The sequence below is a fragment of the Scomber scombrus genome, chromosome 4, assembly GCF_963691925.1.
Source record: "Scomber scombrus chromosome 4, fScoSco1.1, whole genome shotgun sequence".
NCBI classification, from domain to species: Eukaryota; Metazoa; Chordata; class Actinopteri; order Scombriformes; family Scombridae; genus Scomber; species Scomber scombrus.
The window spans coordinates 15,434,790-15,447,485 of record NC_084973.1 but is presented as its reverse complement, the minus strand read 5'-3'; the positions used below and the strand labels follow the sequence as shown (position 1 = coordinate 15,447,485).

The window sequence follows — 12,696 nt, the reverse complement described above, 5'->3', positions numbered from 1 at the left end:
ATACGATCATCTTTTTTATGTTTATCCTCAAAAATAAAGTGAAAATTGCATGTAATATTGCATGTATTATTTGTTTTGTTTGATTCATAAAGTCAACAGCTTCCCCTCTATCTGTGACTATATGTATAATCCTTATAATGATTCTTTGTACATAGTAAGCAGCAAGATTGTTCAGTTTATTGTATATGAATGTACATGACATCCACACATCTTTGAAGAAGTTGAAATTGAAATTATGGACTAAGATAAAGCATCAATATATTTGAGTGTTGGCAGTGGCTATTTTAAATGAGCAAATGTATGACGATTATCCTGTTTAAGAAAATGTAAGTATGAGGATGATACACCAAAGTGGCAAATAGTGATCAGCAAGCCTCCGCTAGCACAGTTAAGTATTTATTTTCTGTTCATCAGTTTTTAGAAATATCCTACTTTCATCCACTGTGATTCACTGTTGTAAAAATAAAACGTGAAAAATTCAAGGAGAGGTGAGTATCTATTGTATAAACACGGACACACACGGGGTGCACGGATGACAGGCGGCCAGGGAAGTGAGAAGAAGAGGGGAACAAAGGCCAGCGAGGGGCACTGCAGTTCAAAGGCACTGAAGTACATCATTACAGTGCTGTTAAAATAACCCAGAGCTGAATCATGAGGTCTCACAGGGTCACAGCCGGAGCTGGAGTCTTAAAGCTTTAAAAACTGTTTTGCATTGTATTGGTTTGTAACACACTGTACTGCTTAAAACGTGTAACTATGTGTCACAACATTACCAAAGCTAAATGCATATAAATCCAAAAGCGTGACAGACAAGATACTACAAAACTTTGTTTTATTACTTATTATAGAGATAATTACATCTAAATGTCAACTCTCTACTTGAAAAAGTTACCAACCACAACCATGACAAATAAAATGTCAGGGTTAAAAATAACATAAACTGTTAAAGTAGTGTCCATCTCCTATCAAGGTTATCTTTTAATTTGCCAGGTTGATTGGATGGCTGTTTTTCTGGTTGGCTGCTGGAGATTATCGTGGTAACATTGGTGTCAAAAACAACAACAACAAAAGTTTAGCAATTAGTAGCCTGTTTACACAAACATGCATGATAGATGTATCTACTTGCATTTACAGCAATATTGTTAAAATAATTTGCAGTTTAGGCAAACAAGAAACAGAATCTTAATTTCATGTTTTCTGCATGAAGGAAATCTTTTATTCAGATCTATCTGGTAAAATTCTGTTTATTACAGTGTGTTAGAGATTTTTAATTATGCAGCCCATACGTCAATGGAGAGAGTAGATAGTCCAGGATGTCTTGCATTGAAAAGGTTTATTTTTGATCAAGGAGAAGTGAATGAATGATCAGCACACATTATGTTCTGATGCTCCCTTCAATTCTGAAGTTTCTGTCCTCCAGGGATAGACTTTAAACCACACAGATAATGCCACAGGTTGAGCCATGCCCAAATATGGGCAGATCCAACACACCTACAACATACAGAATTTAGTCTACTGGTCTACAGACAAAACAGTGCTTAGACGCCACTCAGGACCTTTGTCCTCCATCCAACACAATATCAGCCTCTGACTACAGTTACCTCTACCCCGTTCAGGAAAAACACAGGCAAACACATATCTGACCTCGGCTGCTATAGCAACACTATCAGAATGCCTTCTGTTTTCCCCAAAAGGAGCAGACTCACTGCTTACCATTATCTCAAGGGGAGACAGTGTCTAAACCAAGAATTGGTGTGGCCTTGCGATGACCGCAGAGCCTAGTTTGACCCAGTGCATGCCAATGATTGACGTAAATGTTGAAAATTTCCCTAACACGGTGCAGCACCTAGAGTCTGGTGTAGTTACCCTACGGGTTTGTTGAGGTTTGTTGCTGCAGTAAAATATGTCAGTTTACCTGTTCCAAGTCTCCTGCTAACTTCAGCATAATGCTAACGTTAACGTGGGTCTGAGGGATGCATCACTCTGTTTCTGGGCATCCCCTCATCTTCAGCCTGCCGTCTGGCAAGTAACTGTCATCCTTTGGAACTGCAAGAGCATATAATCTCCATCTCCCAGACTCTTTGTTTCAGATTTACCTTAAGAAAAAAATAAAAATAAACACAACAATCTGTATATGATGACATTTTGAATTTGTGGTAGTTTTTGTAGTACTTCTTTTTCTAATTGTAATTATAAATGCATGTTGGTCAGTGGTTTAGTAAGGTAATTAGGTTTAACATACAGCAAAATACCATCCCTGTTTGTCATTGCTGGCCTGTGGACATTATGGTTATAATCCAGGCCTCATTGTACATCAAGATGTGGTCGTGAAATGGTTTCAGTTCTGCAGTTGATCAACATGTAGTACAAATGGCAAATTATAAATAACTTTAAACATATTTTGTCCGATAGACGAAGAATAGGAAATACTTTCTTATTTCTCCACCTGATATGTCCAAAATGAACCATGTGATTGTGAACACACACTTTTTTACTTTATTATTATTATGAAGTGCATAACTACTTACCCAAAAGGCAAATCAGGGACTGCGTGCAGTCGTGCTGTGTCCACATGTTGCTTTGGCTCTTCAGCACTGACTGAAATAACAAGGACAATTCGGGCAAAATAAGAAAGACAGTTCAAAAAGTACAGTCAATATCACTAAATAATACAACTCAATAAAGGCCAGTATCTGCAGTAGTAAGACTTGAACCAAACCAACCCTATTCCGAGAACATCTTCTGCCGAATCTTCAATTCCTGACAGGATGTCTTCATCTCTGTGACAAGTACACACACAGTGTACTTAAGAGCATATGCTGAAACTCATATATCATCACGTTTACAGTAGAGATAGCAGAACAGTAGAGCAGTTGGGGTCAAAACGTCATCGGTTTGGAATCCCTGCTGATGGCGTATTTCTCCGGGGGGAATCCAGGACCTCCACCTGTGTTAATGCCCTGTCAATGTATGTAAAATAATGTTAATTCCTTTGAGGTACTAATTTAGTTTTAAGGATCTGGGCAGTAGGTTTACTTTATTTTCATAAATTCAATATTTCAGCACTGCATGCTAATTTGACTGTCTAGTCAGAGTATGTTTTATTTCGACAGGTAAGATTAGTGAATCCAGGAAGGCTTTTATTTAATTTATCTCAGCTGTTTTTTCAGCTGAAGTGAGTCAGTGGGGATCTGTTGGCTTAGGAAGCGTGTTTGGTTTTGTGTGTGCATGTTTTGGTGCCACCTGCAGCCGTTCTCTTTGATACATATGACAGTCTGTCAGACCCTTGCGGAGGTTAGTGTTAAACTACTTTCCCCCTGCACAGGCAGGATTTTTTGTTATTGATCTTTACTGCGCTCTTGCCTTGATGATGACATCTGGTCTCAGAATATGAGGAAACAGGAAAAAAAACCATTTCTGCTCATCCCTTTTTGACCAGGAAAAATAAATTATTTTCTATTTCAATTTATTTAAATGTAATGTTTTGTATTTTAAAACGAAAATCGTTTTTGGTTTTCAATGCTCATTCCTTAAAAGATAACTAACAATGCACTAACAATGATGATGTTAGACAGCTTAGGACCGATGATGAGCTAAGGATCATCTTTATCAACAGTTTCAACTTCTGACTTTTTGTCAAAGCTTTGCTAACATTTTACACTATAGATCTACTGTATATACAGCCAATGGTGTTCGGGGTTAAATCCTTAATGACTAATCATCATTATTCTTATGAATTAATAATGAGCTATCATTATGTCCTGTTGTGCCCTCTCTACATGACAGGAAGTGTCTGTCAGTCGGGGGCGTGACTGAAGGACTGCTCCGGTTTTACTAACATTGGTTTGGTTTTTACGTCTTGTGGCTTTTTAAATGAATTAGGAGGAACACACCAGCTGAAGAAGTAAACTGGATAAAGCAGATATTATAATATATCGTCTATTATTTGTTTTATTTATTTGTTTGCTGTAGCTGTTTTGCTGCTGTAGCAATAGCACAGCACTAGCTAGTTAGCGAGCATTAGCTATGCGGCTAATTGTAGCTTTTAGCGTCGCCAGTCGCTAACTGACTGAAAATAATGCTATAACGTCAATAAATCCGACTTTAGTTGTATCTATGTCAGTGATCACAGTGTTAGACAGCTACTTAAGTGTTTAAACGATGGCGTTAACTTAGCTGCGGGCTTCCGTGCAGATGAGTGGCCCTGAGAAAAGGTGCATCAGCTGGATGAGTTAGCAACAATGTCCTGTAAATCTACTAAAGTGGCTCCAAGTGTTGACTTCGACCACAGTTGCTCCGACAGCGTGGAATATCTGACTCTTAACTTTGGCCCATTTGAGACAGTTCATCGCTGGAGAAGACTTCCTCCATGTGACGAGTTCGTTGGTGCAAGGTAACATTTTGACAGATGATGATAGCAACAGCTTCAGTTGACTGGTTAAAGGATGAGTTCACTTTTTAAAAAAAGTATGTCTTAAAACAACAGTCAGGCGCCCAATTAATACTGAAATAGGTTTTTGTCGCTGTAATCATTCCTCCTGTTCATTTTATATACAGTCTATGGTTCATACTGACCATTAGTATATCCTTTGATAATGCACTTATAATGTAAGTGATGGGGCCCAAAATCTACAGGCCTCATCAGTGCAAAAATGTATATAAAAGTTTATCAGAAACTAATATGAAGCTTCAGCGATCCAAAATGAGTCGAATTAAGTAGATGTCTTTCAACGTTTCAGTCTCTTTAGTGCCAAAGCCCCTCTTTTTGTTTCTATACTTCCACTGCAGTTCAACAGGGAAACACTGTCCAAGAAAACATAGAGGGAGTTTGATGTTAAAAATACTTCACTGAATATGACCAATTCAGACTGCTGAAGCCTCTTGTAAGCCTCAGATACATTTTCAATTGCAAAAATGACACATTAGTGTGGACATGGTATGGTTTACTTGCATTGAAAGCACATTTATAGAGGATCTTTTAACAGGAGGAAGGATTACAGCGAGGAAAACCTTTCAATGTTCATTTTGGCACTTGACTGTTGTTTTACGAAAGACTTGGGAAAAATTGTGAACCTGTCCTTTGAACTTAGACGTGTATTACCTTAAATGACCTTAATTTGGTTTTATATAGGCGCAGCAAGCACACTGTTGTGGCGTACAGAGATGCCATATATGTGTTTGGGGGAGACAATGGGTAAGTAATACTCAGACAGACATTTTCTCTATATTTGTTGTCCAAAACTATGTTAAAAAATCGGTCGTCCAACAGGAAGAACATGCTGAATGACTTGCTCCGCTTTGATGTGAAGGACTGCTCATGGTGTCGGTAAGATTGCAGCAGCACAACATGCCTTATAAATTATGGACATGTAAGCTGCACAATGTGACTGAATTCCTGGATTTAATATATTTTACAGGGCCTTCACCACTGGAACTCCACCTGCTCCCAGATATCACCACTCGGCTGTTGTTTATGGCAGCAGCATGTTTGTTTTTGGTAAGTTTACATTCTTTATAATCAAATACCATGTTTTCTACTCATTTCAAACTCATTTAATATTAATGATGCAATATGCAACTTGAATCTCTTTCAGGGGGCTACACTGGAGACATCTACTCAAACTCAAACTTGAAAAACAAAAATGATCTTTTTGAGTACAAGTTTGCAACAGGACAGTGGACTGAATGGAAAGTGGAGGGGAGGTAATGTATTTTTGAAATTGTTGTGTTTGTAGGTTAGCCACTTGTTTTAAAGCCACTGTAGGGTCCAAAAAAATGTGGCAAATGATTTGTTTATTTTGAATATTAAACAAAGTGTGCATAAAATATCAATAATATAAAAAAATGAATACCATTTGTGGCGCAAAAAGTACTGTAGCCAGACCAAATCATGGGGTGTGGTGAAATCGCCAGTCCACCCATTCAGTTGAATTGGATAGTGTATTCGGGCTGCGGTTTTGGCCACAATGGCGCCGCACCAGCCTCTGATGAGTAAGTTGATCCAGAGTCAACTTTTGGAGAAATGCAACCCGACGTCACACATAGCCATCAATTAGACTGATCAGAGCAGTAATAATGCCATAACAGAGGACAAAGATGTTCCTGACTCAATTTTAAAACTATGAGAGAGAGAGAGAGCTAAGAGCAGCAGTGTCACAGAGAAAGCAGCTATGTTTGGAATAAGTAGAGAGTGAAAAAAGAGAGGAAGTGGTGGTAGCGAGAAAACTGGTATTAGATAAATAAACGTTATGCTCTGATACTTTCACAGTGGTTACGTTCAAGAGCACAAACGCCCCCATACCCCTACATACCTCTGCTCAAATCTGTCTCAACACCTGATTTGGTCTAACATGACAACAGCAAAACATGATTTGCACACGATTTTCTGTTTTTCCCGATGTTTGACTGTCAGTTTCTGTTTTGGGATCTGAGATGTCTTTGTTGAGCTCGTTTACTGTAAATTCCTGTGAATAATGTTTTCATGCATCTGGAAACACAACTTATTGGTTGCTTGGGACATGAAATCCATATGTAAATAAGTCACAGTAGATCTTTTTTTTTAGGTGGAAATCAATAAAACCAAAAACAATGAGCTCATCTGTTAGTCATTCCTTTGTCTTTGTTTTAGCTTGCCAGTGGCACGGTCTGCACACGGGGCTACAGTCTACAGTGATAAACTGTGGATATTTGCTGGCTATGATGGGAATGCGAGGTATGTTTGACTTTATTCTTTAACACATCTTCACTGTTGGTTTTTTATTGTGTATAATATTGATTGATATTTTCCCATGTGTAGGTTGAATGACATGTGGACCATCAGCCTGCAAGATCGAGAACACGCATGTTGGGAGGAGGCCAGTATAATAATTCTTCATATAACATTAAGAGAAGAACACACACACACACACAGAGACACCGTATGTAATAACATCTCAGTTTCTGCCTTTCTGTCCATCAGATCGATCAGAGTGGTGAGATTCCTCCATCTTGCTGCAACTTCCCTGTAGCTGTATGCAGGGACAAGATGTTTGTGTTTTCTGGTCAGAGTGGAGCTAAGATCACCAACAACCTCTTCCAGTTCGAGTTCAAGGGCCACATGTGAGCAAACTCTTTGCATGTGCCTGGGACTTGCAGTTACTAATCCAGTAGTTAAAAATGTTAGATCATGTTTCTCCATCTTCTCAGGTGGACACGCATCCCAACTGAACATTTACTGCGAGGCTCACCCCCGCCTCCCCAGAGACGTTATGGCCACACAATGGTTGCCTTTGACCGGCATCTGTACGTGTTTGGAGGTGCTGCTGATAACACTCTGCCCAACGAGCTGCACTGCTATGATGTGGACTCTCAGACCTGGGAGGTGATCCAACCCAGCCTGGACAGTGAGGTACAAACCTAATGGATTTATAGAGTGCTGCGTCAAGACATAAAGGAAGTGGTTGCCTGATTCAGAAATATGTTTGATTGATCATCTAAATGATAAACAGGAATATGTTAATCCTGTGTTTAACATCCATTTAGTACAATCACTTCTCTTATGTAATACATCTTTAAAGTCAAGAAAAACCCTTTCCTTTTGTTTATCTTATTCTCTGGTGCAGTGGTCAAGTCAAACATGGACTAAAACATCTGCAGTGCATTTTATTCGCTGTCTGTACGGCTCTGAAATTAGTAAATGAATAAGAATATTTAAAATGAACTCTGTTTTTGTTCTGTGTGTGAATCCTTCTTTGTTGCAATTAAAACATTATTGGACATAGAAATCTGTAAAATGTTGAGTTTAGCTGCTTTTAATTGAATACTGTAGAGGACATTCTGTATCTTTGTGTTAAAATTTACATGAATTGTAAAGAAATCTAGATTATAACAATCATTAACAATCTCCTTATTCTTTTTAAATGATGAATTTCTTCTCTCCCTGCCTCCTCAGATGCCCAGTGGGAGACTCTTCCATGCTGCTGCTGTGATTCAAGATGCCATGTACATCTTTGGAGGGACTGTGGACAACAATGTACGCAGTGGGGAGATGTACAGATTCCAGGTTGGTATCTTGCTTGCTTCAAATATCTAATATTCCAAAGTGGGGAGAAGCCTCTACTGCCAAAAGAAAACATGATGAATTTGCAATACTTGAACCATTCTTTCATTGGTACTGCTTTAGCTTTTAAAATAAATGTTCTTCCTGTTGCAGTTCTCATGTTATCCAAAGTGTACTCTCCACGAAGACTACGGAAAACTGTTTGAGAACCGTCAGTTCTGTGATGTGGTGTTTATTCTGGGAGAAGTGAGTTTCATGGCTGAATGTGATAATGAAGTCTCAAAATCTTTACTGCTGAGAAGAAGTGTAAGGTGTCATACACATTATCCAAATAACTACTTTTTTGTTAATCCTTGTGTTGTTTCCAGAGGGAGGAGAGAGTCTTGGGGCATATTGCCATAGTGACCGCAAGATGCCAATGGCTGCGGAAGAAAATCCTGCAGGCTCGGGACAGGCAGCGACAGGTCAGAGCCTAAGATAACAAAATTCATCTCATTGTACACTGTCAGACTGTACTGTTCATTTCCTGTGAGAGAAGACAAGGATCATAGATGTTGTCAGAAGATATTTATACACAAGAAATATTTGATAAAGAAAGAGGCTTTTGTAGTTCAACAACTACTATTAAAACAAGATACATGGTTATACAAACAGTTGAAGTGGGGAGGTCACTGCTATAGATCAACCTCTGCTGGGATGTAAACAGGAAGTGTTACATAATCTGCTCTCTGTGTGCAGAAGACTAAACAGGAGAGCAGCGAGGAGAGTGACGAGGGGGCAACTGGAGGAACGAGGGATATCTCAGGAGGCAACAAGCCATCAGGTGCACAGCCGATGCTAGAGGTCTCAATCAGGGAAGCAGAGGCCCAGCCTTTTGAAGTCTTGATGCAGTTCCTCTACACAGACAAGATCCAGTACCCGCGCAGAGGTAGCTCTCTCCACATGTTTGCCCTGTTTGTCAGTCTCTGGATTCTGTAATCATCAAGAAAGAAAGACTAAATGTTGTTTTTTTTCTTGTCTATACAGGTCACGTCCAGGATGTTCTCCTAATCATGGATGTATACAAACTGGCCCTCAGTTTTAAGCTTTCCCGCCTGGAGCAGCTCTGCGTGCAGTACATTGAGGCGTCTGTCGACCTGCAGAACGTTCTCAGTGTTTGTGAAAATGCCAACAAGCTGCAATTGGACCAGCTGAAGGTACGTCTGAATAAAGGTCGAACACAAAACCTGCTGCAAGTGTGGCTTTTACTGACCCCTAGTGGTTGAGGTCTTCAGTACATCAAATTCAAAACTCAAAATCCATTAAACAGTGCTTTGTAACTTTGTGTTAAATTACTTTTAGGATGCAGAGTAATCAAAAAAGAATCATTTATTCTATCATTTATACCCAATTATTTCTTCCTCCAGGAACATTGCCTTAATTTTGTGGTGAAGGAGTCACACTTCAACCAGGTGATCATGACAAAGGAGTTTGAACATTTGTCCACACCACTGATTGTGGAGATCGTGCGGCGAAAGCAGCAGCCTCCCCTCAGGTTGTACTCGGACCAGCCTGTGGATATCGGGACCTCCCTGGTGCAGGACATGAAGGCCTACCTTGAGGGAGGCGGCCTGGAGTTCTGCGACATTATTCTGCTGTTAGATGGACACCCGCGACCTGCGCATAAAGCCATACTGGCAGCTCGATCCAGGTAGAGACCCAGCACAACCAAATTATTTAAACTTTTTTAAAAACATTTTTTCTCATGTATAGCCACTGTAGCAAATTATTAAACTCAAAATGTTTTGTACATTTTGTTTAATTGCAAGTAAGCTCAACGTTCCTGTTATTTAAAGGTTTTGCTGAAAAATCATATGTGCTGATAACTGTTTTTGCTTTCAAAATAGAAAAAATATTTTTAACTCATACTAGCAAAGATGTTCCTCTTTAAAATGTGTTTTTAAGATTTCAATGAGACATTTAAGTTTGTACAACAGTATATTATGTGCAGGTAAGGTTTATATAAGTTTACATTTATTTAGATTGTAAATAGCACTTAGCATAAAATATACACCATTGAGGACCAATCCTTTTGCAAAATTTCGGGATGTGCTAAATTCAAGAAAGGTTATATACATTTTTAACATTTTATCATTGTACTGACAGAAACATTTGTAACGTGTACTCTTTGATTCCTCAGTTACTTCGAGGCAATGTTCCGCTCCTTCATGCCCGAGGACGGTCAAGTAAACATCTCCATCGGTGAAATGGTTCCAAGTAAGCAGGCATTTGAGTCTATGCTGCGTTATATCTACTATGGGGACGTCAACATGCCTCCAGAGGATTCACTGTATCCTTCTCAGATTCAAACCACTTCTTGCCTCTTTGAAAGATATGATTTGTTGACTTTGTAATTCTGCAGAAAAATCAGGAGGTTTTGCATTATTTCAGTCAACTGTAAAGTGCTGCGAGTGGGCCAATACACCAGATGTTTGGATTTAGTTGTAACATTAAAATATGGTTGAAAGCAGCTATGTTTTTATTAAATAGATGCTTGAGATTTGGTAAGATTTAGGTCAAAATTACCTTATTGGGATCCATAAAGAGCTGCAGTCTGTACCTTTTAAAGTGACTGCTGCAATGATGAAATCCTGTTTTTTCTTTTCCTTGACCTTTGTTGAACAGCTATCTCTTTGCTGCACCATATTATTACGGGTTTTCAAATAACAGGCTGCAGGCGTACTGCAAGCAGAATCTGGAGATGAACGTCACTGTGGAGAATGTCCTGCAGGTATTTATGTTTTCAGCCATGAGGGAGCAGTGACCTAATTTAACAACACTGCCCCATGCTTGCAGAATTTCTTTGCATTGAGAATAATTTCTTCACTCATTTCCACCTAAATACTTTGTCCCCTCTTCAGATCCTGGAGGCGGCGGATAAGACCCAGGCTCTGGACATGAAGAAACACTGCCTCCACATTATTGTCCACCAGTTCATCAAGGTGGGTGGGCTTGTATCCGGAGCCCTGGGGGTTTGCTGCCCACTCACTGCAGCTGAGCTAACCCTGTAGTCCCGTCCTCTTTGTGGGAGACTGACACCTTTTGGCCTCCTAGTGGATCACCCTCCATCTTTTACATAGAGGGGAGGCCGGCTGTACAAGCACCTCATCGCATAATGATGAGGGTCATAGTGCCACTCTGATTATTGTTTGTTATTCAAAGACACAGTGAAGCGCTCAATCCTCACCCTTCTTCACAGAGTGTTAGCTCTGCTGTTTTTGTTAAGCTTCTTCCTGTTTTATTTTGATTTTTTTAGCATGAGCAAGTGCTGCTTATTCCTCATTTTACTAAGTTGACTCATTGCCTTGTCTTAATTTCTGACTCATTCTTTTAATTTTTTTGCTCTCCTTCCCTTTTAAAGGTATCCAAGCTCCCCAACCTGCGGTCTCTCAGCCAGCTGCTGCTGTTGGACATCATTGAGTCTCTAGCTACACACATATCAGACAAACAGTGTGCCGAGATGGGTTCGGACATTTAGGATGATGTGGAGAGCCAGGCTCTGCTCTCCTCTTACAGAAGCCATATATCTCTGCTCCACTTATTTGTATTCATTCCCTCTTCCCCACACACAGTACTTTTTTTTATGTTGGACCTTGCATGTCTCAACTCCCATAGACTCCTTTTTTATTTGTGCAGTATCAAGTTGTTTTTGTGTCTCACTCTGCATCTCAATGAGGAGTGAAATCAGTGAATAAACCAGTTTCTAGCTCAGTTAGGATTGTTTACTATGTTTATTTTGTCATGTATTTATTTTGTATATGCATAACAAAACTTTTGCAAGGTTTTATTCTGCTCAGTATTGATGCTGCATTTTTATATACATGCAGTTTACTGTAATAATTCATACTTGTGATACTATATAAATGTCTCCTCAGATACATTCACAGTCATCTACAGTAAATGTAACTTAATCATGGTATACCCTTAAAATTATTGATCTAAATCTGTATTCATCACTCATTATTCTCAGCTCTGACACAGTTAAGCCTGGATTACATAAAACAAATCTATTTGTCCTGTCTAATTTCAGTATCATAAACACGTTACCATAAATAACAGACATAAACTCTCCATATATCTGTACAATATAGCAATGTATATTTATTAGTGACATCAGTATGCTGTTAATAAATATTTACCCATGTGGGTTTTATGTACTTAAAGCCTTAATAAAATCTTCTCATATAAAGTGAGTCATGTTGAACTGAGTCTTTATTGTTCCCTCTTTATAGTGAGCAATAGTCACTCGTATCTTACCTTTGTACATAATTTGAAAGCACAGTGGTGATAAATTGCAGAAAAACTCCATGCAGCAAAGTTGCAATAAGCTTAAATATGGTATATATTTTAAATATCAAATTCAGAAGGGACAGTTTCTGCTGGAAGTCTTGATAATTATAGTGGGATGTTCACTTATCCAAACCCTTGACATGAAGTAAAGCCCCTGTAACACACACTACCTGAACAAGCTGAAGGTCAATTCTTAACCTTTCATAAAATTACCCACGTCCTTCAGGGGTTTCAGTTTCCACAGATCTCTGGATGATAAGCTCAGACAATGCTCCTTGGTTTGAGAAGGTGATTTACTTCAACTCCCATAAGGTTTTAACAAAATATGT

At 39.1% G+C, this 12,696-nt stretch overlaps 1 protein-coding gene across 1 annotated transcript; it reads left to right on the top strand.

The window, feature by feature from the left end:
* The first annotated feature begins 3,823 nt into the window (after positions 1 to 3,823).
* lztr1 (leucine zipper like post translational regulator 1) lies at positions 3,824 to 11,788 on the top strand. The gene is made up of 19 exons (XM_062417290.1): positions 3,824 to 4,393; positions 5,132 to 5,194; positions 5,270 to 5,326; positions 5,418 to 5,497; positions 5,595 to 5,703; positions 6,629 to 6,712; positions 6,797 to 6,854; positions 6,959 to 7,098; positions 7,186 to 7,387; positions 7,931 to 8,041; positions 8,192 to 8,284; positions 8,407 to 8,502; positions 8,777 to 8,966; positions 9,065 to 9,234; positions 9,445 to 9,728; positions 10,218 to 10,367; positions 10,703 to 10,808; positions 10,939 to 11,019; positions 11,439 to 11,788. The coding sequence occupies exons 1-19, from the start codon at positions 4,242 to 4,244 to the stop codon at positions 11,553 to 11,555; spliced, it is 2,343 nt and encodes a 780-aa protein (XP_062273274.1). The 5' UTR covers positions 3,824 to 4,241; the 3' UTR covers positions 11,556 to 11,788.
* The last annotated feature ends 908 nt before the right edge of the window (positions 11,789 to 12,696 follow it).

What these genes read in the sequence shown, in the direction of transcription:
- lztr1 (XM_062417290.1), top strand. Translation starts at nt 4,242, where the DNA reads ATGTCCTGTAAATCTACTAAAGTGGCTCCAAGTGTTGACTTCGACCAC. An exon ending in GTGTTTGGGGGAGACAATGG is followed by an intron (nt 5,195 to 5,269) that starts GTAAGTAATACT and finishes GTCGTCCAACAG; the next exon opens with GAAGAACATGCTGAATGACT. An exon ending in TTCGAGTTCAAGGGCCACAT is followed by an intron (nt 7,099 to 7,185) that starts GTGAGCAAACTC and finishes CCATCTTCTCAG; the next exon opens with GTGGACACGCATCCCAACTG.